The sequence below is a fragment of the Syngnathus floridae genome, chromosome 9, assembly GCF_059516105.1.
Source record: "Syngnathus floridae isolate MCC-2025c chromosome 9, RoL_Sflo_1.0, whole genome shotgun sequence".
Lineage (NCBI taxonomy): Eukaryota > Metazoa > Chordata > Actinopteri > Syngnathiformes > Syngnathidae > Syngnathus > Syngnathus floridae.
Window position 1 is genome coordinate 2,574,140 of NC_142421.1, and position 25,745 is coordinate 2,599,884.

A 25,745-nucleotide genomic window follows, 5' to 3' on the forward strand; every position below is an offset into this window, starting at 1 on the left:
TAGGTTTTAGTTGAGTTAGGGGGGCGGGGGGCACCCTTGTCCTTTTAAACGCTCCAGATGCCTTAAAAAAAACATTTATGTGAAGCATTTGTCAAAAATGATTCCAGCAAGAGATGGAACAAAATATTGCAATATATGTAAATACAGCGTCGATATACCAACATCAAATATCAAATACAGTATCAACGTGCTGATATCAGTACAGTATGGCTACACCGATATCTTATTATTACAGAATTTATATGGCATAATCTGATAATCAGATACAATATAGATATGCCAACATGAGATATCGATTTAGTATACTTGAGCCAATATCAGATATTGTACAGTTGTTTTTCTGTTACCAAATTGAGGTTTTTTTTAATATCCTTAATCACATTAAATAACTACATTTCTTGGATGTCTGCATGTTTTTTTCTATAGCTTGACTTCGTCACATAGCTAGTAGATACTTCAACATAGATATCTCACAGTAGCTGTTGCAATGAATCTGTATGATTTTTTTTTTCAAACTATTGATTGGCGTGTAATTGTATTTTGTACTTAAGGAAGGGATGAATTTAATAATTGTTGTCATGGTTTTGTCCATATCACTTATGGCACAGTGCTAGTATTGCTTTTCGCTTAATGTTTGTTCAGATTTGACAAAAACGACACGACGATTTTTTTAAAGCACACAGAAAGCAATGCTAACACTTGTCATAAATGACTCTTGTATTTTGACACCCAAAATGTACAGTATAAATTGAGTTTATTGGGATTTGTGTTGCTCCTCTAATGTCACCGTTGGTCTGAGCCGATTGTACGCCGCAGGTAAGTCTTGTTCATTATATCTTTTTCATTTTTTTTTTTTTTTAAGTATAAAAAAAAGTTTTCAACCAAGTTTGTCACCACGCTTTGAGTTCTGCGACGGAAATCTTCACTCCAGATTGTTAAGGCAAGTGGCAGCAAAAAAAAAAAAGCATGAATTTCTGACGCTCCCAAGAATGGCAAGGTTTTCGAATTTTACTGATTATACTTTTTGAGGCACCTTTTGTAATAATCCTAACAATAATGGGTGAGTGTGACCGGAGGCACCATGAGTGAACCACAAAGCCCCCAAAAAATTTTTTGTTCTGCTTGTGGATCAGTACAATGAGAAAATAAATAAAATCTTTGGGATATTTTGATTGCTAGGAAGTGGCCTCATACTTTTCAGATGTAGTGTTTCGATTGGAACAAGGATGTTGAAATAGGAAAGTAAATAATAGAACAAAGAAAAGAGTACAGTATTCCCCCGCATATTCCTCGAGTTTATTTTTGGAACCGATCATCTGCAGAAAAACTCACATTTGCTGTTTTTGTGCTCAGGCCAAAGCCATGTTTCATATAAAAGTATTGCTTTGGTGCCAAGGAACTATTTTGAAGTGACGGGGGCGAGCATCATGTCATCAAGCCGTAGTTCTGTCTAATAGACAAGCAATGCTTTATCGCCATCTTGTGGCATCTGTTGGCGATTATAAAGCTTTTTAGACGTGCGTCAATTACCGCGGACGTCAGCTTTTTTTTTTTTTTGCGGCACGGTTCGAGCCTTGTATTCGCGGGGGAACACTGCAATTTAAGTTCTCTGATGACAAAGTCAGTGTACAAAATATAAAGTACCTGCATATGTGATACATATATATTCAGCTATAAAACAAAAAACAAAAATAAAAGGCCCCCTGAAAAAAAGAGTGCGGTCTCTTGCCCGGAAATGGAGCATGGAGAGACGAGACAAGTGTCTGCCTTTAGGGGTAGCTTATCTTCCCAGGCCTCTTAGAAAATGCACCAGTTTTTTTTTTTTTTTTTTATGACTTTTTGGCTTATATCAATTCCAGGAATTGTCAGGCGATCAAGCGAAACCGCAGCGGTTGTCCCCTGTCCTTCCCTGTGCTTGCGTTGGGTTCTGGTTTTTTCCCCCTCTCAGCTGAGGGCCTTATGTCGGCCCCCGCAGCAACCGCATGCCAGGCCCGCCCGGTGGCATGCATTCAGCGGTGGGTACAGGCAGAGGCACGGCGCCACCAGAGACAAGCCCAGCAGGGCCAGCCAGCGCGTGCCCAACCGGCCGCCCTCGCCCCCATCGCAGGAGCAGGGATCCGAGTAGTCCCCTTCGGGGTCGGACATGCAGTGGTAGAGCATGGTGTCCGCCAGCCACATGCAGCTGACCCGCCGGACGCATCCCCGCACGGGATCCGGAGCGTCCTGGCACCGGCCTCGCCTGTTCTCCGCCACCGAGAACGCCTCACCGCAGTGTTCGCAGTGGGCCCGCTCCGGACCGTCCTCCTTGTGGCCCTTCCCGCCGTTGGTGGACAAGGAAGAGCTGGGTAGGAAGGAGCGAGGCTGGCTGGAGACCACGGAAAAGCCCTGGCGGTAGGACCCGCCGTGGTGGCCCTTAACGGCAAAGGGTCCTAGGGCTGGATCGGAGTCCGAGGGCGAGAGGACAGGCGCTAGCGGGTACGTGTAGTCGTGCTTATGCGCCTCTGTCTTAGCAAAGTGGACGTAGGATTCGGTGTCGTCCATCTGGATGAACTTGTCGCGCATGGTGGCGTGGCGGTAGTCCTCGTAGCCCGTGAGCCAAGAGCGCTCTGACGGGCGCGCGTGGAGACGCTCGCTGACGCGGTCGCCCAACCGCTCCCAGCTGCGCTCGCGTGGGTTGATGCGCACGATTTCCTCATCCTCCTGAAAGGTGACATGGGGAATCCGGGACAAAGGCTGTGGAAAGAGAGAATAGTTTCAACCGGGACGTTGACAGGTTGTAAACAATTAATCCTCAGTCTAACAAGTTCTTTAGTTTGTCTTGTCGAGGATGGAACATAAACTCCAACCTGGTCCAGCAGGTAGTGGTCCGATAGCCGGTATGAGTCGTGAAGGTTGTGGTGATATCCCAGCATGCACCTGTGCCTCTGCGGTAGAGGTGAGGACTCGAGCGGTGGCAGGCAGCTCTCCAGCTTCTGGGAGGAGGAGTTGGACGAGCTGTCGGTGGCGTTCTAGGGAAGGGAGGAGGATGACGACAAACAAACACAGGATGCGTCTGAGAGCAGCGTTGTCATTGGACGCGGCGAAAAAAACCAAACAAAAAAAAAAAACCTCGGTCGCCGGACGTCGAGATTTGACAAACAAAAACAGGAAGGCTCTACTCCGATTGGGGAAAAAACAGGAAAGTACGACTTTGTTTTTCAGTCCTTGGCTTCCTCATTTGGAAACGGGGGCAAACTTTTCAACGCATCTGCCTTGAAACGGAACCGTGAAAAAAGGCAGGTAGTCTTTTAATGGCTTTAGGACGGTTACGGATGTGGTTACCACGGCGATGGAGTCAAAATGTTTTTGGGAACAGTCCCTTAAAGTTTTCAATAGCGCTTGACCTCAATTGAGTCGAACCTCGCTCTTTCGCCAAATCAGCAGACTTACAAGATGTTCAAGCACTTTATCAATCTTGTTTTTGTTGTTTGAGTTGTCACATGAGCAAAAGATATTAGCGTCAAAGTCAGGGTATAGCTTTGAAAATTGAATGCGTTCAACATCTCTGTCAGTAATGGTTAGTATCTGTCTATTAGCAGGACACCCAATTTGGGGTCAAATCTCTTTAAAAAGGCTAAAAGCTCATTTCGTTGAGAAAAGGCTTTGGCTGGGATTAGCCCGTTCCGATATTTCCCGCAGCTCTCCGGGGAATTATTCTCAACGGGAATTCCCAATGGAAGGTTGCCGAGAAAGCCATTATGGAGCCTCAAGTCAGTAAAAAAAAAAAAAAAACTGCTTCTTAAAAATATTATAGACACGATTCCAGGAGTCCTGAGTGTTGACGGGTTTGCATGTTCGATTCACTTTGCTTGTTCATGTCACCCGTATCCTGACCGCCTTCCTGCCTTTCTGCCAAAAGACCGTCAGGGCGCCGCTCCAAGTTAAATCTTGGCCAGACACCACACACGTCTGGCCACGCAGTTTGCGGGCAGATCGATTTCAGGTCAGCCTAGGCAGTCGCAGGCGTGTAGGGGGGGGGGTATCCATGTCCCAGCTGACAGGCACGTGTTTGGGGATGCGCTCTTTTGTGATGAGAAATAAACTATCAGGATGTGTTGGTGTTGGATTTTGGAGATCTAAGAATTTGACACAGAAACTCTGGTCAACATACGAGCCATGTTTTTCCTGGTTCGATATGGTCTAGCTTGAAGTTTTCTGGAATCTTCTCCAGAAAATGTGCGGACTACTACAAAACATGTGAAAATTGGGAAGCGGTGTATCAAACCAACCACCGTAGCCTATCGATGCTATTCATTAGCCTATTTATTGCGTTGGGTTAGCGTCATGTGTTAGCGGAAGGCAAAGTTGTGGTTCTTAAATACATGTTTTATATTTAGTGTGATGGTAATCTTTGAAAGGGAGTGGTATTATATAGCTTGAAGAATCGCTCGCTCGCCACCAAATTACTAAAATAAAAAAAACATTTGGTCTCAAGACGCCACTGTACTAGCGGGGCTTACTAGCTTAAAAGCGACATCCATTTAAAACAATGTTTCTCGCATGACACATCTGTTTTAGCCACGGTGTCATTTTCACCCCTCGGAAGTTATTCCTAAGAATGATCACACGGACAAACTGTTCACCTCCAGCGCTTTGATCCCGTCCATCTGGCACATAGCGAGGCCTGGACTCGATGAATTATTTGCCAGATTTATATGACCCAGAAATGCGTTTGTGTGTGCGGTGAAGCTATACCCGTTATATCCTGGACGCGTTCCTGAGCAGCGCTCCCCACATGGACACTGCCATGCTGAGAATTCCAAACGCCCCCACCTTCCACCCTGCCCCCCTTCTTTGCTTTCTTACAAAGCTCTTGCGGAGCAGCCGGCCAAAAATAACAAAACATACCGCCTGTACTCTGGCCTGCTAGGCTGCGACTAATTCAAAACAGGATCGGATCGCGAACGGACTCTGTGAGCGAGTGTGAACGTTTCTTCGTCTTTTCTCTAATTTCAAATTCCGGCTACTTCCAAGTTAAATTTCTAGGCTTTTTTGTTGACCTCCTGGGATGAACCTAGAATTTACACCCAATTTTCTCCGTCGCGTCTACTCCCACTGTGCCGAGACGGAGGAGACCTTCTGAAAGGGAGGTGGAGGACGATGAGGAATCATTTGTCCCGCCCCCTTCCCACCGTCCCCCGATGCCTGTAAATCTGCCGGCGCATTTCGTGCCGTCCACGACTGCGCACTTGGCGAGCCCTACCGGCCGCCGCACCGCCAGATCATTAACAGAAGCTAAAAGGAACAGCAGATATGGCAACAACATTGAAAATATCACATTACAGCGTTCCCTTATTCAGTTTTCGGCTTCAGCTTTTATGTGTTTTTAGTCATTAGGCATCCCACCCCTTCCAAATATCTGCTACAATTGTTAAAAGTATTGATGTTGCAAGGGAATCTCTTTGCCTATATTTCCCAGTGTTGTGGAGTCCCGTGACAGCTTTGTCGAAGCCTCTTTTGGTGTTTGTGTGCATCTCTGCGGTGGCGGTACACTCCCAGCAGAGCACCTATTAGTCTTGGCCGTAGCAGACAGCCAGAGTCCAAAAGATGAACCCACGAGGCACTTCCTCTCGTAAATCAGCCGCCCGGCTCTAAGCTGGGAAACAGCTGCGAGCCGCTAGTTTGCACGCTGTTGCGCTCTTTTTAAGTTGCTCGAGTGGGTGGAGGGAGAGTTTGGGGAGGGGGGGGGGGAGCAGGAAGTAACCTTCTGACCCTGCCTGCTGCTCTCAGTGTCGTATTACAGGGAGGTGGGGGGGGGGACCCTCTCAAGCAGACAAACTTTTTTTTTTTTTTTTTTTTAAACGGCAAACAGCTCTAGTGTTGTCTGAGTTGAGCGAAAAGAAAACAGTCTTACGGTGAAGACGTCGTCGTCGCCCAGCTCGCCCTCGTTCTGGAGTGCTGTTGAGGAGGTTGTGGAACCTACGGGACAAAGAAAAAAATTCTTTTTTGTTGCAGGCCAAATTGACTTTGTAAGAAACCTGCAGTTGACACACTTTATTTGCTTTTGTGAATGACCCCCCCCCCTCCCCCGGGCCTTGAGTTTGACACCAGTGTTTAAGGTCGTTTACTGCTTCCTCTACAGTGTCAATTTGCAAACTTTATTCCTGTAAAGTTCATTTGGAAGCAACACTGTTGGTTTTGTGCATTGGGAACAAAAAAGGGCCTTTCCCTAAAAGTTCCCAATAAAGTTTGTGGTTGGCTAAAATGTCAATAAAGCCAGTAGTGAACACTCCTTAGTCAAAAATAGAAAACAACCAAATGTGAAATAGTAAGCACGGCAGTTATTGAGCGTGCCTGTTTTGTGATTGAATGCTAAATGTTGTTAGCCAGGCGCTACGTACCTTCGGCCAGGTCCTCGATGGCTTTGCGCACTCCCCTGTCGAAAGCCCTGGCGTCGGCCGGACTCTGGAAGGAGAGGCCGCACCTTCGGTCCTCCACCTTCCAGTGGTGAAAGGTGGGCGTGGCGATGGTGTACACCAAGTCCTTCCTCAACGGGCAGTCCATGATCACCTGACAACCCAAAGGACATCAGTCAGGATGAGGCTTGCGGGACTTTCAAAAAGATGAAAACTTTCCATAGAAAGTTAGCTCTTGGATACATCATGGCCGCCTTCACCTGTTTGTCCCGTAGCCGCTCGCCCCGGATGAGAAACTGGGAGCTGCCGGAAGGCGGTAGCTGGGGCAGCTCGGGCGGCCGTAGCCGGCACACCCCCACCCGACTAAGGGCGCCCCCATCCTGGGCCAGCCAGCCTCCGCTCGAGTCGTCCCGCGTCATCACCACCGCTTTCACACGCACGATGTAGCTGTCACTGCAACATGACAATCAGAACCTCGCTTAGAAACTCGGGCCCGATTGCGCAACCGTCGCAACCTTTACACGGTAGTTCACTGTATCATCTATATACGGCATTGAGTTTGCTTTCCACACATCGGCAGAATGTTTGAGGGCGTCTGCAGTCACGACTTTGCCTCGTCCCGGCTCTAACGACGTGGGAGGTGTTGTACGCGCACCACCACGCGGGCCTACATAAGTAACCGTATTTTATAAACTTAAACCCGGGCTCCTAATTGGTGGCATTTCCACCCTAAACTCTCATCTACTCGCACCTGCGTGATAATTTTATACGTGATTTTTGTCGTCTTGGGGGGGGGGGGAATAGAACGTCAATCTGTCGGCGATTCCACACGAAATGGAGGAAGAAAAAAAACGCAGACGGAAGTCCCTGCGACAGTTTAGTCTACCGAGTTCACCAGTACCGAACAAAAGAGTCGTCGTGTTCCAACATGATGGTCGCCACCCTCCATGGGGACACAATGACCTCCGTGCACTGATCTGACAACAACAGGAAGGAGTCTTTGTGTGTGCGTGTGTGTCTTTTAAAAACGAACACGCAAAGGGTGTGTGGACTCCACTGTTTGTCTGTCGTCAGCCAGCTTGTCATTCAGTCACTTTTATGAATGTGCGTGGGTGGGAGGGAGCTGCTCTACTGGTTTCGCCACCTGTGCTCTGTGTGTGTGTCCATAGATGCGTCAAATCCGCGGCACTGTCTGTAAGCTAATTATATAACAACACCCCTCTCTCTCTCTCTCCTGCACCTCCCTTTCCCCCCTCTTCATCTCTCACTTGCTCGCCCACACACACATCTGTATTTCCATTCTCGTCCATTGACATATACAGTAGCGTTCCCCCGGCTCCTGAAACCTTAACTGAGACAGTCTTCAGTCATAACGACGGCTCGTATAAATAACTCCGGGATGGGCAACAAGTTGTCCGACAGACGTTCCCCCTCTCACTTTTTGGTCAGATTATCTGTTTGTTGCGTTTAATTTAGTCAGCTAACAGTTGTAGAAACGAGGGACATCGTAAAACTTGGCCGTTACAAAGACAATAGCGCTTAGATTTGATCACCACGCTGACTCTTGGTGCACTTGAAAACACATGGGCGACAGGTCGGGCCACCCATGAGCAGAAATAACAGCAAAAAAAAAAAAAAATCCAGACCTTCTTTATAAGCACACATGGTTCAAAATACACAATAGCGGCTATCAACGCTCTCGGTGATGTGAATATGTCACATTTCGGTCTGGTCTTGTGACCCGTGTTTAAAGCCCCCGTCTGCTGACAGGCCCTGTAATCTGTGGTGGGAACACACAAGGAAGAGCCACAAGCGCTACTTTGATACCCACAGCGGCGGAGGCGGCCGCAGTGTGTTCTAGACTAACGTACAAGGGTGCACGCAAAAACATTTGCAAGGGTTGGGAACCTCATTGAGACAAAAATGACCAGCTTGAGCTTTTTTTTTTTTTGCGTCAAATTGCGTCACTATTTTTTTTGCCAAAGGTTGGAACTCTTGCCACTCATTGGCAACTGCGCTGATAAAGGGCAATTCATGAATCACCTCTTCTAATTTAATCAGCCCATCCCTCGTCAGGTTGAAAGGTCCACTGGCGTGGTTAGCCTCCACACCTTAGCTTGGCTCATTTGTTTGTGCTAATATTAGAAAAATATAATGACCTCAAAAATGTCATTCAGTAATGCCAATTGTTGTAAGCAACTTAAAAAAAAATACTCGACTGGGCTTCACCATTATGTACCAATTCAGAAAAATAAAAAATAATTCAACAGTACACAATTGGCTTCTCTTGGCAGTCACATCAGTGAATACGTGTGTAATTAATTTTATTAGCCTAATGACATTATTGCCCATCATTTTTAATTTACTGTTGCTAAATCAACACAAAAATACACACCATGCTTGGTGAAAATTGTTCTAAGTTTCAGAGAATAATGTATGACTTCTAGGCAACTTGGCCCTATCTAGAATCCAGATAGAATCTCAATAAAATCTCAATTCCAAATGCATCGGAGGATGTGATTTATGTGCAACAATGCGAGTCACCTAACAGGGACTGCCGGTCGTCATGCGCGGCATCCGACTCATGCATGACTGTTTGCGATAGTAAAAAAGAAAAAAGGGCTCGTGCTGTGTGATAAGGGCGGCGACACTTCCTCTGAATAGAGCTGACAAAGGCCACTCCTTGGTCTAATCAACACAAGCACGCATACGCGTAAAGGCTACGCCGCTTATGGCGCACACACCTCAAGTCCACGCCAGCAGGAAGTGGCGGTGACTTTTTGACGCGCCCGTATTGTTTCAGGCCTAATCTGTAACGACGAGGCACGCGTAGGCTTTCTCCACATATTTGATATTCAAATTCCAGTTTTGGAATTTTGAATACAATATTTGGCTTTTCGAAAGATCAAATTAAATCAAAATTAAAACATTTTAAAATCACAATTAACTTTTGACTGTTTTTTCTTAAAAAAATTACATTAAAATTGCTAATATTCAGTGGGGATCAAACTTTACAAATGCTCCTCCCCATTAGCTACACCCTGCGCAGGTCTTGGGGAAAAAAAAATCGAATTTCCAGTCCAGTTTAATTTGCTAATTATGTAAACGCCTTTAATTAATCTTAAATCATAATGCAAACCATGACATCTGACAGCCGGAGGGTGAGCCGCGCCGAAAGTTGTTTCCAGGTCAGCGAGTAGCTCCAAGGTTTTGCTAGCATGTTCTGTGCACGCCAATATCAGTTAGGATTTTCATGAAAACGTTTTGACAGCCATAGTCAAAGACACCTCCAAAAATGGCTACTTAGGAATCTATGTGAACTTGTCACGTATACTTTGCGAGGCTTTGAAAAGTTCCACATGTTGAGAAGGAATAGAAATGGAATGAAAAGCTTCCCTATCCCCTCCGCAAACGAAAACAAAAAAAAGAGGGCGAGGTGAAGCGAGTTCATTCCCAACTATTGACACTGATGTCTCCCGGGGGGGATGTCGCGATCGGCTTCTTGCCAATCCGACACCCTTATATGGAACGCTCACTCACGTGTCCAAGCGGAGAGGTTGCCCAGCCAAGTCATTCAGGCGGCGGACGCGTTTGGAGTCGGTATAAATTCAACAAAAAGACTATTATTTAAGAGAGGAAAAAAAAAAGACTATATTAAAATAAATACGCCCTTTGTTCTTACAACAGGACTTCATTTTTGTAACAATACGGATTTTGTTAAAAAATAACTTTACGGACATTTATGTGATAACGTGACAATCATATCCGAGATTTGAATCGGCCCGAAGCTAATTGGGTGATTCTCACCTGCTTTTCTATTTTTAATCTGTTACCGATTATTTGACAGACTCCAAAGTTTCCGGATCTTGTTTTGAAAAGCGCTGACATTGGGTCAAAGTGTGGTGAATAATGCAAACTGGAAGTGGTAGTTCTTAGCGTGTGTCATGTTAGCGCTACATCTGATCCGTTGAAATCAAGGTGGAAAATAAGCTGATTGCTTCTAAACCTCTTACAAGGTCAAGCAAAACTCCCCATAATGCTTCATATCCTCTTAGACTTGAGCGGCTAATACTTTCAGTCCGACAACATTGTTTTTAGATGGAAATGAATAAAAAGCGTATTTTTCTCCCGCTTTGCAAGACCGCTGTATCTTAAACCCTCCTCGTGTTTGATAACTTGTCAACTCTGTTTACATAAACACTCGGATGTTGCGGTTTTCGCTCGTGGCGACGCTTACGGGCCTAAAACTCAGCCGGCCGATATTCGATGTGATTTCCGGCCGAGTTACCGCCGCTTAAATAACCCTCGAGTCGTTTTGTATTTCATATTTGCCGGGAAGAGCGCCACATCAAAAACGACATTATTTCTCGCGTCTTTGCAGAGAATTCCGAACGGGGGTGGGGATTTTCGGGCCTGGAAATGCAAAGCACATGATACGTGTACATTGCGGTGGCGCTAACCACGTTTATTCACATCAATCGTCACCCTAATAAAACGTCAAAGCAAAGGGGGCTGAGCTCGTGAGAGTCAAAGTTGACATGGACTCTGGCTATTATTAAAATCCCTCGGTCATTCCGTCAGCTGATAAGCAAAGATTAATTATTGTTTTAATGAAAAAGGACAAACAATCGGACTCTGTTGTTTGCTCTCGAGATATAAACAGCTCAGGCTATTATATAAAAGCTGTGATGAGTACAACACAGGAAACACTGTTACCATGGATCTGTTCCACATGATAGTGTGTGTGCGTGCATACTTGGCGGGGTGTGGGGGGGGGGGATACCACGGTTTATTAAGTTCATAGAATTGATTGGAATGCGCTACCGACATGGTATTTTAATCACAGTGTATTTCCAACAATGTTTAAAGGCGGGCCTCCGTTGGGTTACTTTCAAGTATTCTTATAACCCTTGATCCTTAAATCCACCGTTCTCGTGTCTTTATTGCATTAAAAACATTTTGAGGGAAATCTGCATCAAAGATTTGGAAATTGCGTACCCGCGATCACGATAAAAATGTGCTCAGAATTTGAAGTCACATTCCACGGACAACAATGCTCTCCGTTGTATGTATCTCCATATAGTTATGTTATATTTTAGGAAATTCCTTAAAGATGACGCCCGTGTAAGTAAACGTAGGTATGTCGGGAGGTAATAAATGACCAAACAAGGCTACTCGAGTGCACTTAGCAAAGGCCGTTGGCACAAATTTAGTGTGTTATTCTTGACGGTTATTACCGGTCGACCGCCATGAAATTCCACACCAAACGGGATAGTCTCGATATCAAATGTTGACAAATATAAACATGAGGAACAGAACAATCTTAGCAAGGCGTTTGAGGGGGGGCGGTCAATATGTAGACCCTCTAACTCGAGCGTCTGCTACGTGATGAGTGCTTTTTTGTTTGGGGTGGATCGCCTTTCCGTGGGGATGCCAGACTGACCTCGGATGAATGTCAATGGGCATCTTACCCATAAATTGCAATTAAAAAATATGCGATAGTCCGTCATCATCATTTCGTAATTGTCTTTGATCCATTGTGAAATGTAAGGGTGGGCATGTATTTTGAAAGTTGCTAATCTGCCCTTATTATAGCTATCGTGATGTATATATATCGTGCATGAGCTAGAATAGACAGGGTTGTGCTGAATTGTGCAATTTAGCTCGTAGCTATAGCGCTGGAGTGACCTTCCAAAGAGCCGAGGCTCTGTCACTGTTGCTCCCGTGGAGCCGAGTGCGGCCGGCGGGCATGAATGGGGGGGGAGACAGCTCCGGAAAGTTTCGAGGGCTTTTATGAATGACGCCGGCGTCACGCTACCGCAGCGCAAACATCCCTCTCTGATGCCCTTCGGGCCCCTTCCAACACCCCTCCCCTCCCTCTCCAAATGCAAGTTCCCACCGAAACATACCCTAATCGACATCGCAGAGCCAAAATGGCGAAGCAGCATAACAAACGTCTCCATGTTGGATCGATGGAGGGTTAGGGTTAGGGGGTGCTCGTGGGTGCTCACGGAAGCGAGGCGGTTAAGGCATTATGACGCTATTTTAACCAACATTAACGTGATGCATGTGGGATTTGCGATGAAAACGTCACGGTTTTAAACCGGGATTTTTTTTTTTTTATGAATGGGGGTATGCAAATGAGCTGCGATTGAAAAAGACATGGCGGATGAGGCGTATCGGATATCTCATATCCTGTGAGACTTCCCCTTTCGGTTAGAGGCACCACACAGACGCACACACGGAGCTAAAAACAAATATTATAATAACACACGCGCCGATATGATCACTTTGTGGCCTTGTCTCGTTTTTGTTTAATTTGACGTGGTGAGAGCTGCAAGCTCTCTCAGCCGGGGGAAGTGTTTGTAAAACGGGGGGCTGCTGGCGGACGATCCGTTCACAAAATGTTTCCGATCCACCCACGCTTCGACTCCTCCACCACCACCACCTCGTTTTTCTCCAAACACAAGGTGGCCCTTCAATCTCGCCACCCAGCAACTCATATTGCATTCTGTTATCTTGAATAATCTTAAGCAGAAGGTATTTTAAAAAAGTAGCCGAGACCAAGTTAAGCACGAGAGGGGGTGCAGTGGGAGAGCGCAAAGGGGGGTAAAATGTAGGGGTGGTGGGGGTTTTATATGGCTACTTACTCGTTTGGGTGTGTTTCTTCTTCTATCATGTTTCCTCGCTTCACCTTAGGTCACGTAGCGCGGCGGATGCGTTCTCCCTCGTCCTCGTCATCGCGTTGATCCCCGCTACAAATCCACATTTACCACCAAAATATCCTCCTGGAAATCTTTGGTGTGCAGTGCGAACCCACCCCCCTTTCTCCCTCTTCACCTCCCTGCTCTTATTCCTCGTCAGCCAGCTGCTTTCCGATTGCAAATGTCGAGCCCCTCTCCTCCGATATCCTCCAACTTTTCAGCGAGCCAGCAGGTACTGTTAGTCCGACGAAAGCCTTCCCTCCCCCCGCCTTGCAGGAGAATATGGACTCGCCCTCAGGTGCTGGCTGGTTGTCGTTTTTTTTTTTTTTTGCCCTCCCCCCCGAAAAAATGTCCTCCACACGACGGTGGTTGTTGTTATTACAATGTAAAAATCGCGTTGTAGTCGCCGTGGGGTGGCCCCGCTAGAGCCCCATCTCTCGCGCTGCTACTCCATGTTGGTTTGCAAGGCAGCCAGGCAAGCAGGCAAGGCAGCCCGAGTCGCTCCAGCGATGCCGGGGGAGGAGGAGGAGGGGGGGGAGCTGGGGGAGGGAGGAGAGGGAGCAGGGCGGAAGTTGTGACGTAGGTCTCCAGTTTGGTGCTGGGGCTGAAAGCCACATGCCCCACACCCCCAATAAATAGCACCCCAACTTAGCTCCTCATAACCACTACATGATTTCGAACTCATTGCGCATAAAATAGCATGCAGTAGTTTTGTCCTCTGATCAACTTGCATAGTACTTGTACTGAGAGAAAAAAAATTACTGGACACATGTTCATCAAAACAATGTGGCCTGAGTCTCAAATCCAAATCTCAGCCACGGTTGACTACAAGTATACCTTACTCTAGTTTTATGTGCTTTCTACACATTTTATCGTCATCTGCAAAAAACAACAACAACTAACAAGCCTGGTTTCACAAATAGTAAAAGTAAAAAGAACAAATGAATGTTTTCAAGTGCAGTAACAGTACAGTAACTACAATAAGGGAACAAAATACAGCATTTGTACTTTGGTATATGCATGTGTGTATATTTGCATGGAAATGTCAGTGTGTGCGTATTACTGTAATAGAAATTTATAGACTATATTCATTTGCATTTTTTTCTTACCATTTTTTCCACAAAAAGATCAATAAAATGCTTCTGCATAATTGTATTAAAAAAGAAAAAAAAATGATACATGCCTAACATTGGATTTTTTTTTTTAAATACAGTACGCAATTTTATGCAAATTTAGACCTGCGGAATCTAAAGTCGAACTTTTCATGCCTTGTCGGTTAATCTCACCTCTCAGTGTGAACTAACATGCAGTTCCAAACTCCACATGCATGATTTACTCAAAAGCCCGATTAATTTTACTGAGACAATCGTTCCGGGTTGATCTTTTCCCACACCTATTGATCCGCTTAAAGTGTGAGCAAGTCAGATGATTGAGCGCTTCTGTTTACACCACCACTAAACACTAGACTGCATTGTTTGTTTTTATAAAGAGAGGATCAAGTCTGAACTAATCCCCCAGACAGGATTTCAGAAAGCGCGATGTAGTACCGCCCTCTGCTGGTCATTGTTGCCTTTGTCGTACCATGATTTCGAAGATTAATTTACACTTCAATCTCATAGCATCGTTCTCCTTTTAAATAAATAGAAATGTCATTCATCTTTTCCAGTCTTTCCCTATTTTTATAATGTATTTTTAATAAGAAATGGAGCACTCTACACTCTGTGGTATTGCGCCATTAACATATAGCTATAATTAAAATTAAATAGGATAAAGTATTTACAAGTTTGTGCATAATGATGTTTAGTGCTAATGCTGTTTTAATGCCCACTTCGTTGTGTTCCACGTGTGCCTTGGTCACCAGGGGGCAGTGTAATACAAGTTTACGTCATACAAAAACATTATCCACAAGTGAGTCAGTAATCTGCAGTTGATATTACTTGGTTTTCTCTGAGTATTAAAAAATTGTCGGTCTACATGTGTTGATGCACACTTTGCGTTATTTGATTAAAGTTAAATTGAAACTGCATAATTGCTAGTTTTGTGAGCATGTCTATGGTGTTTTGCATTGTATGTTAGCATTAAGCTAGCAACGTTTTGAACATCAATTCGATTTTACTGCCTTCATTAGCAAAAATAATTTAAATAATGTTAAAAAAAAACATTTATTTACAAATTAGTTCCACTTGTATTCTTTTCACATGGCCAATGACTGACTACTGGATGAGGACCTATACTGGCACCGTGTGGCTCAAATGGGAAAAGTTCTTGCTCTCGTATACGTGCTAAATTTAGGATGGAAAAAAGTTCTTCAGACTAAGAAATTTCAAGTCCTTGATTTTTATTTATTATTATTTTTTGGGTTTTTACAAATACAAGTAATAGACATGCGTACACTTTTGTTTGGGTATTAGTTACATCATACTCTTAGAAATGTGGTCTGGTTTATATCAGTGCATGGAAGACTCAATTCATCCAAAAGTGCATGCGTATGTACACATTGGGATTAAACTGGCAAAGATGTTATGACTATATATGTATTAATTATTGGACTAGCAAAAAAAAAAAACTTAAAATAATTCCCCCAATTCTCACAAGATTATTGTCTTCTCTTCTCTTGCTTCTTTCTTTCTGGTTACTGGACTGAGCCCTCAGAAGCTTTTGAGCTCCTTTCACACTAAATTTGAGCTTTAAAGGAACCTAATTTGTCTTTAATTCAAACCACACTGTGAAACCCGGGACACATTCGTCAGCGCTGACTCCATGACCCCTCTCCATCCCCATGTGCAGCCCCCACGGCCCTCTCCATCCCCTCAGCCAATCAGAAGCTATCAAGCCAGCGTCTCCATGTCTGTAACTTTTGTACACTTATGAAGTCTGCCCCCTCCCCACCACTCCAAAGACCACCCCTCCACCCTTTTAAAATCAACAACACTAATGACTCCCACCAACACACAAACACACACGTCCTACCTATCACAACAGCTCACATCCAGGTGATAAATGAGGTCGCCCCTAGTGTGTGGTATGAGTTCAAAGGTCACGCCAACCGTTCTTGTGGGGTTCGAGGGCATTGGGAAGTCAGGGGGACCCCACTTCCCCCAGTAGACAGTCTCATCCACCAGGGGGCGACAGACAATCACGTTGTGCTCTCGATGCGCTTTCAGGTAAAATATGAAAACAATCTAAGTAAAAGTGAAAATGATAAACCAAACAATAGTGCTGTTTCTAAAAAACGGAAAAGATACAAGAAATTTGTTCAAACGTGAAAGGAAGTAAAATAATATGAAAAATAAAGTTTCATGGCTCATTTCATTCAAAATAATCTTAGAGTGGAAGTAAACTATAAACCCAGTCAAAACAAACATTCAATATATAAAATCTTAATAAATTAGGCTTTTATTAAATACTTAATCATTTCAAATTCCTTTGATGTTTAGAACAAAAATACATTTTGGCCAAGTGTTTGAGAGGCCGGCTCTTGGCATCAAAGGCACATTTGTCTCACGCCAAAAACGCTCGCAAGCTAAATCATTTTGACATCTCCAGGAAATGGATGTAAGTCAATGTCCTCTGAAGTGATATGGAAGCATGACCGCATGCGTGCGCGCATGTGTGTGTGTTGCAGGTCAATACCGAGGTCATCAGTGTTTAGTCTGTGGTTTTCGCCCGAGTGGCGGCTCCACTTTTCCGTTCGCCTAGCTGAGATTTACAGCCAAACCGTCTCAACTTCAGCCATTTTAGTTTAGCACTCATGTTTGGAAATATATCACACGAAACAAAAATGAAAAGGATGATTGTGCAAAAATCACACATTTTTGGACTGGCTTCATATCAGAGTCAGGGTCAACATATCAGTCAAGAAATCTAAGCCGGGCCTTTACGACAAAGAGGAGACTGTGGAGTCTTTCCAGCGCGGTAAGCTAACATTAGCGTGTTTGGTTAAGTGTTTGCTGCAACTGACGGCAAAAGATGTGATAGCAAAGAGGAAGCTCTGGTAATGAACTGGAGCCTGGCAGAAAGTGAGTTGAAAATAGAATAGATCTATCCAAATGAGTTTAAAAACATCTTCAGTCTGACTCTGTGGGCTCTTTGAGTACATCAAATGCAATAAACAAACAGTACCATTTGCCCTCCCCCCCCTCCCAAATGTGGGTGCGTTAGCTGTTTGACAGGACTGTACATCATAGTCTTGGATGGCTTCTAATTGAAAGTGACGGCTCTGTGTTTCTGCGGTGGTCAGTGTGGATACTTTTGGGGGTGGGGGTCTGGAACCTAAACCTGGAGTTGCGGACATTCAGAGTCTGCCCCCGCTCGGAACCATGTCAAGAATTCCAGTTCTGTTGTGGGAAGGAGTTACTCAGTGTTTGGATAATTCAAGGTTGAAGGAGCCCATTATAATTTTATTTTATTTGATAATTTTGGCCCAGTCCATCAATTATATAAAAATGTCCATTGCTGTGTTTCAACTCCACAGTCTCCACTTTACTGTATTGGCCCATTTTCTTTCTTTTCTTAGTCTCCTCTTCAAAAAAATTGCTTTACTTTATAACATATGAGCGTAAAAGGCCAAGGTTAACTCTAACGTCATCATTTTGTTGTCCTCTGGTTGTTTTTCTCCATTGTTTGTTTTCTATTAGCATTCCCGCCCTATATATTGTAACCACACCAAGCAGTATTTATTAGCAGTATTTGTAGCTGGTCATCCAAATTGTTTGCAGCGGCCTGCCAATCAGTGTCGATCCGCCTTGGGCGCTTGTTTTCTTTGAACACATTCTAAAGGCTCAGCCGGCGTGTCTTGTGTACGCCACACATGACAAGTCCCAAACATTTGCAATTGCTCATGACAGATCTGACATAAACAGCCTCTCATCTGCCCGGTCCCGAGCTAAACAAATGCACCGCTGATCAACCAACCTCACTTAATCTCCCTGTTAGATTTTCCAAACAAACCCTTCCCCACCACACACACACACATTGTAATTCCGCTCAAACCCCAAAATGCCTCGCCGATCTCGTACGCCTGTCAGTTTTCCAGATTAGCTGTTTGGCATCAACTATCAAAGCTAACAACAGTGGAACGTCTTTTCAAAAAATACTGTGTGCGCACAAATCGACCCCGCGCCCCCTGCCCTCTCAATCGGCCCCCTTTTGTTGGCGGCTTGCTCCAGGAGAGCGTGTTGATGGAGCAGCATCGATGTTCGGATTAGGGCACGCGTCCGTGATCAAGTGCTCAAACAGTAGATAAGAGCAGAAGGAACACACTTTAATCCTGTTAGAGTAGCAACTCCGACCGACGGACGGACAGACGACGCTTTGTTGCACGCCTTTTATCGTCAAATATCAAAGACACAACCAACTGATTGTATTGCTAGCTCTCAGACGAGCTAACTGTACCAATTAACTGACTCTATGTTTGACGTATATATAAATATATTATGGGCCATATCTATACGTAAAATGTAAATCGTTCAGCAACAAAAGAAAGAACATCAGAAGAGAAAAGCGAGGCGTCCATTCACAAGTTTTGTCTCGGCACGGCTTTTCATTTTCACCCTGACTTGAGCGAGGGTGCACCGCAAAACTGTTGAAATTGGCTGTGCCGGGATGGCTTTGCTTTAGCGGCCTGTCACTTTGAGGTAGACGTGTGAAAAGGTAATACAACCTAAGATTTTATTCTCCCTCTCAACCCCTCCCAATCCTTCTTTTCCATTTTTTTTCTTCTTCAACTACTTAGCGCCACCATGACTTTGTCCTTGTCCACGTCGTCCAATGACGACACTTTTAAGACAATCCCTGCTGCTTGTTTTAAAAGTACTTCTGCGCCCAAAGGGATAAAAATGATAGACTATTAATTGGGGAGGGGGGGTCACATAATTTTATGTCCCTCTGGCATTTCTTAATTTCTGTCAATCATCTGTTGATTAAACCGAAGCACTTTCTTACTTTACGTTTACCCTTGCTCTCCGTTTCCATTGTGCGTTAACGTTTGCCCATCAATCGGAAAAAGAAAGTAGAGCAAAGCAATTCTAAAGACACCACTGAAAAGTAACTAGATATTAAAACCCGATAATCAAATGATACAAATGATAAATAAGTGGTTCTAAAAGGTTTAGGGGACTTAAACATGAGCCCTGAAGTGGTCATTGGCCATACAATCTCAAGGAGAACATTCAAACTCCCAAATTCAAACCTTGAACCTCACAACTGCGAGCCAGACAGTCGAACCACTAGGCCAACGTGCCGCCCTGATTAAAAATATATTCCGTCAAGTTGAATACAAGCCTTGTTGACTCTGCTGACAAGTCCCAACACGTCAAGCCGTGGCGATCCCACCACGGCACGAAGATTAAAAACAACTGTTGGTAAACAAAACGAGCATCCCGCCGAGGCCGCCGCTAATCACACGCGCATCCTCCCGTATCACGACTGTTTAACATTCATCGCCGCCACGGTGACGACGAGAAGCACGTGCGTTAAAAAGCAGGCAATCCCAAGCGTGGGCGCAATTAGTTCTTAAATAAAGTGCCTGCCCTGCTACGCTTTGGTAACATTTTAATTAGGCAACCCCGCTCTACCCCCCCCCCCCCCCCCCCCCCCCCGCCTTTATTTTTGTCAAATAAACAGGCCTGTTTGCCTGGAAAGAACTCCCTGGGGGAGGCACTCAGCGGTGAGGGTGCTCATGGTAGGAAATGGAGAGTTTACCCGAGGAGATAATGGCTGTTTGTTTCTTTTGAAGGAGATCCAACGCTTCCACTTTAGAGCCCATCGATTAACTGCTGCGTTGCCTAAGAATACTATTTTTGCTCCTTACATTGAAAGAATTCAGCTTCAAAAGTCTTTAATAGTGTAATGCCGGTCTTGATTCTTTTTTTTTTTAAGTGGCTAATCGTTAAAACTAGATGCTACTTTGTAAACTTCATAAGTAGATTTGATTTAGTTATCTGTTATTTAAGCGTGTGAGTACTTTGTCGACCCCTGGCCAACCTGGATACTTATGTTTCTTCTCGTCACCATAGCAGCGAGTTCTTTTTTTGGCCTCTGGAGGGCAGTGTAACCCAGGTGCTGAGCTACTGGTCAACACTCGTTGACTGCCCTCTGAGCAATTGCGTTTGGCCTCCTTAGATTTCATCCACATACTTTGACTTTATTTTGTAAATTTCCAACATTTTTGTTTGGCTTGAACAAAATCGACCATACTCTGTATACGTCCTTTTTACCATTTCGAGTTTTTACCGTCATGCCACGCACGTAGAAGTTTAAGCCCCGCAACCAATCCACCGTTGTTGTTTTTTTTTCAAATTTAGAAAGTGCTCGTTTAGTTGCTTCGACCCGGAAACTTTCGTCTTGTTTCTTGTCAAGAGTGTCTGAAGATAAACTCCTTTGACAGGGTTGCAATCTCTCATCTCCTCACCGCCTCTTCTTAGACACGCCAATCATGATGTATTCACAGTGAAGGGCCAATGACTTATTTTCTTAGATTCGTAGATTAGCTTGGAGAAAGTTTATAGCCCTTAAAAGGCTTTGTTTTTCATCAGCCTTTGTTTTTCCTCGACGTTTCCGCGATGGGAATTAAGGCATAAAAATGGGAGCGGACCCTCCCAGAAAAGATTTCTGGCCTTCTAAAGAGTAACAGGATATTCACTAGTGTCAGTGATTTTCCACTTTAATCGTTTTTGACTGATTTTCAGCTTTTATTTCCGTGCTTGTAAGCTGACAGGGCAACGGGGAAAGGACTATCGGGGAACTTCAGGACTTGGAATTCCTGGAACTTGATGTTCCACTGTATGTTCGACCCCAACCCATAAGGTTCCTCCAAGGTCTTCTTTCGGCGGCAATAAGTTTTCTTTTCGAGATGGCCCAAGAACAACAATGGGCGGGATCGAAAACATCACCTCGGCATGACGGATATTGTTTTCCGATATACGGCAGAGAGAGAGAAAGACTTGGTCAGTCCAAACAGAGCCGTAAAGTGCCGCATGGTTAAGCCTGATGAATTAATAACAGGGAAGGCAGATGGGTCCCAGGGGCATAGTGGGAGCGCGGCAGCATGGCCGACAGAGTGCACCGTCAACACACACACACACACACACACACACACACACACACACACACACACACACACACACACACACACACACACACACGCACGTCTAAGTGAAAAGTGAGCCATTTGCATAAAGTGAATCACAGGACAAAGAGAAACATCTCCTCGCTAAACGCAAACACTTCAGTTTTCCAATCCTGACCTCATTAGTTTCATTCGCTAATGTACAAACGTGGCCGAGTTGAGTCATTAGCACACCTAATGAAGGCCGGCTCAAAATCAGCACCGAACGCGGATCAGCATTTCAGCCCGGACGCTCGATCGTGGCACTTTTTTTTTTTTTTTGGTCCAAACAAGGAATTGTATAGCGTGGCTTCTCTGGTTTAATGATCACACGGCCCTCTTGCTCAATTAGCTGGCGATTTATTGTAGGGAGGGTTGCTTTTTTATCATTTAAATTGCAACGCAGGGATGCAATTAGCTGCTTGTTTTTTTCTCATTAGCTCGCCCGCTAACGTCGTATTAGCCCGTCCCAGGACGCTTGCTGGACTCACAGTAGTCGCTGGCAGATGCAAACTTTTTCCTTGTGCTGGGCAATAAAATCAAATCTAAACAAAGATCTGAATGCGCCACCTGCTTAGAGGCCGAGCTTCCCCGGTTCGCTTTCCTCTTTTCATCTCCACGTGATTGTATTTGTTGGTAATGTCGCATCGCTCTTGTGTGATTGCCGATGTGATGACAAGCCGGAATGAGACTGCGGCATCATTTACGACGGGCGGACGGGTCAAGGTTACCGTGCAATCTTCTCCCGGATGCGGAGGAACAGCACGGTGAGACACTTTCGGTTACAAAATAGATCGAATGACTTTTTATTACTCGGGTTGGACGATGTCAAATAATATAACATCATAAAGGGTTTCCGAAGCCTAAACTACAACCGCCGCCTTTCTTCTCGCTTTCTTCTCACCGTCAAACGGATCCTGTTGGAAACAAAACAAAATATCCATATTTCATCGGGCGGCAGCGAACGGCGTTTAGAAATGTCACATCAACTCGCGCGCTAAAAGGTCTCGGCGCTTCCGTCGACATCTCGATCGGCCCGAGCTGAATAATTGAGCGTTCCTCCCAGCCTGTCCGTCTTGGGCGTAGATTTCACATTGTGGCGAAGCCTCGGAGCGTTCCTGCGCCTGCGAGGCCTCCTTTCCAGAAAGTGTGTGACAATTCAATAAAGACTTCAAGAAGTCCGACACACCACAGACGGCCGCCCGCACCTGTACGTACGCTCGCGCAATCGTTCGAACCCGAGGCTATATCGTGCGCCTGTCAGGCCGATGGCCCTCACGCGTGTTTGCCTTTCTGTGCGCCTACGCCAACTACGCTGCGCAGGAAGAAGGCGATGGAGAAGATGGTTGGAGGGCCTGTTTCTTTATTCATTACCCAACGGCCGAGGGGGTTCTCACGGGGGAACCTGGCAACAACGCTTCTCCCGGGCCCATCAGTAGTGTCGCTCGGTCAAGGGCTCCATGCTACAAGCTAGCAGCCATCTTGTTCCTTTTCCTGAGATGATAACCTTCTAACAAAAAGCCCCTCAAAAATAAACTGATACAAATTTGAATAAATGACAGAAGTGACCCGCAAATGGAAGTTCTGCTCGTGATAGGCGATCCTTGGAGAAAAAAAAAATTCCCAGCCACGTCCCAACCCGGGATCGTTTCCCGCTCCCTCCCCTTCCGTAGAGTGACCATCGATTACCGCGACATGACACATCTCTCTCCTGACCCTTTCCGCCCCAAACTGATCAATGGCAATGCCGGGGGATCAATTCCTCAGGCTTTGGGGGTGTCAGATGCGATAGGACACGAATGAGGGCGCGCCGGCGGACGCTTCAAAGCTTGTTGCTCATCAGACAAACAATTCAAATTGAAGACCGCCATTGATACGAGAGATGAGAGGCGCGTTGAAGCTTTTTGTTGTTGTTGTGTTTTCGATTTGTTGTTGAGCCATGTGATGCATGAAGAGAAGTACTTTTGACATTCCCTCTCCTTCATCTTAAGATGTAGTCACTAATTGGGGGGGTCTAGGTCTAGACTTAGAAGCTCTTCCATTTGGATTCATTTGGTTTTATTTTAAGCAGCGCAGCCATTGTAGGATTTACGGTAGCGTTTGAGAGAAATTACATTTTTTTTTCAACTGCAACTATTTGTTATGTCCTCTAAAACGAGATCAAAGTTCTTTCATGACAAAACAACAGGAAAAAGTCACATAAAGAAACGGTAATGGAGAAAATGGCAACACAAAAAGGAGAGATTGTGGGAGAAGAAAAAAAAACACACAAAAGCATTAAAATTTAATTGAAAAATAAAAAGGATGCCGTCCCATGAAAAACATCCTAAATGGGTCTTGTGTGTGGCGGGAAGCAGCACAATGTACCTGAGGCACTGCAAAGTGTTAACACGGAAAACACATCAGAGGAGGAAGCGGACGAGGCCCGACGGCCTGTTGGGGGTTGGCGCTGCGCGTGCATGCTAGCGTGCATGCTAACGTGCTCAATACGTCCCACTTTGCAATTGTTCCGCATGGCGGGCAGCGGGTCGGCCATGCTGCCTAGTTAGCTAGCTCATCGTCAAGTCTCGGGCAATTAGACGATACCGACCGACTTGAATCCTCAACCAGCATTTTGTTTGTATTCCGTGCAAACACCCGAGTGAACATTTAGCTCCCGCGTTCGTATTTATATCTCAGTGTTAACATCCATATCAATACTTTTTTTTTTTTTTTGGTTGCTCCTCATAAACACGTTTACGGCTTCCTAATGCGTTATCATGCGGCGTTATTATTTAGACGTATACCGCCGATTACGATACCTATATATAAGTAACGGCCTGGCGGCTGAAAGAGATGTTTTTTAATCCCAATCATCCATCGCGCGAGTGCCGTTTCGTGGAGTTCACATCTATTCCGGCGTGGCACATTTAATTGCCTGAAACATTTCGAGCTGCCGGCGTAAAGACGAGAGCTCTCAGGTGGCTTCTCAAGAGGAAGGCTGATGAGAGGCTATATTAAGGCTGTTAAACAGCGGACAGGGGAGGGGGGGGGGGGGGGGGGGCTCGCGGCAGGCCCGAAGAGACAAGAGCCTTTATTGGAAATGTAATTTTTGTTTATCCGCAATCACCTGCCGGCTCGTTTGTTTTTACGCACGCGGGCGCTTATAGCAAAGAGCGGCCGCATCCTCCCAAGGATTGCTCTGCGGAGAGGCTGCGCTTTATTACAAATAGGAAGGCTTTCATTGCAGATTGGATGGGCGGAGCTACTGAGCTTGCCCGAGCAAAGAATCACCGCCTTGAATCATTTACGTTGTCGCATTCTTATTAAATAACATTCATTTACTGTAAATTTAAACTGAAAATTGCACACTGAAGATTAATTTAGACTCAATTTATAATTATTTTATTATTTGATTTATTGTAATTATTATTAGACTTAATTGATCATTAATTTAGACTTTTTTTCAGTTCCAAATTTTATGAGGTACCTTCTGACTTAAAAAAACAGATTGACAGGAATACCAACGCAAACTTAAACAAACGAGAGAAATTGCCAGTCAGAGTTGCATGTCAAAGCTCCTCGTTTATTAAATTAGTTTTGAATAAATATTTGGAAAATAAAGGTCGCCCAAAAAAAGGTCTTGCCCTCTGTTGCGTTCATGCGATCCCGTTGATCCGCTGCAATGATGTCACGGTGTGCCTGCGAATTCACATTTGCTCTCTAGTTGCAGCTAATCGCTTTATCATCAGAGAACATTTCTCTAATAAGGTCGCCACCCTGCCTAACCTCCACCCTGTTAATGATCAGGCCGGGTCATGGCTATTAGTTTGCCCTTCCCCCCCATTGGGAGGCCCCATTATCGCTGTTCTGTAGGGAAAGGGGGGGGTGGCCTTTGAGGAGGTAATTTGGTCAGTGCAGAATTAGGGAGTCCTCGGGTGAAGTATGATGGGGCCGGTTCCTGGCGGGTCATTGCGGCTTCCTCCATATTTCTAAGCTTGATTAAAAATTGATCGGCGGCGGAGGCAATGTGAATATATTATTGCGGCCGTTATTCACCTCTGACACATAATTGGACGGTACACACGGCTCTATTTGCTCGGTCGCCATCGCTTTGCGCGTGTGGGAATAAGTGAAACGGAGGCCGTTTGAATCCATCGAGTCGAATCGTTCGAGCCCTTTTTGAAGCGTGGATATGTATATAAAAATGGACGTATAATGACTTTGCTGCTTATCAGTCATGACCTATCCCCGCAAAAGTTTGAAATAAAGCCTTGAAATACACTCTTGGATAAAACCAACATGGATTTGGGATTTTTTACTTATCTCCGACTATATTTTGTCCTAAAAAGCAGCCCGAGTGTGGAGAATTCCCATAGTAGCGGTTAGCTAGCGTAGCCAGCGGGCACATAGATATAAATATATATATGTAAAAAAAAAAAAAAAAAAAAGTGGCGGCTAATGCTATTTGCAATTCACTTGAGGCTTAGTGTGGTGCCATTGTCACGCCTTTTTAGCGTATTAAAACAGCGTGACAGAAAAGAGGCCTTGCACAACATG

General features: G+C 45.0%; 2 protein-coding genes across 3 annotated transcripts in view; one reads left to right on the forward strand and one right to left on the reverse strand.

Moving 5' to 3' along the window:
• meis1b (Meis homeobox 1 b) overlaps positions 1–25,745 on the forward strand; it is a 123,250-nt gene that overhangs the window by 2,741 nt on the left and 94,764 nt on the right. The gene's annotated exons all lie outside the window — the stretch shown is intronic.
• Positions 15–13,626, reverse strand: spred2b (sprouty related EVH1 domain containing 2b). Of its 2 annotated transcripts, none has more exons than XM_088385979.1 (6): positions 13,046–13,626; positions 6,656–6,848; positions 6,381–6,549; positions 5,894–5,958; positions 2,847–3,008; positions 15–2,733 (listed from the first exon to the last, which is right to left on the reverse strand). In XM_088385979.1, exons 1-6 carry the CDS (start codon positions 13,072–13,074, stop codon positions 1,945–1,947), a joined length of 1,407 nt encoding a protein of 468 aa, XP_088242105.1. In that variant the 5' UTR covers positions 13,075–13,626; the 3' UTR covers positions 15–1,944. The 2 variants fall into 2 exon arrangements, with proteins under 2 accessions (XP_088242105.1, XP_088242106.1); XM_088385980.1 differs by lacking the exon at positions 13,046–13,626 and adding an exon at positions 12,305–12,437.

Coding starts and splice junctions, on each gene's coding strand:
- spred2b (XM_088385979.1), bottom strand. CDS start 13,074: ATGATAGAAGAAGAAACACACCCAAACGA. Junction 6,849..13,045: donor GAAGAAACACACCCAAACGA/GTAAGTAGCCAT, acceptor GTCATGTTGCAG/TGACAGCTACATCGTGCGTG. Junction 6,550..6,655: donor AGCGGCTACGGGACAAACAG/GTGAAGGCGGCC, acceptor TTGGGTTGTCAG/GTGATCATGGACTGCCCGTT.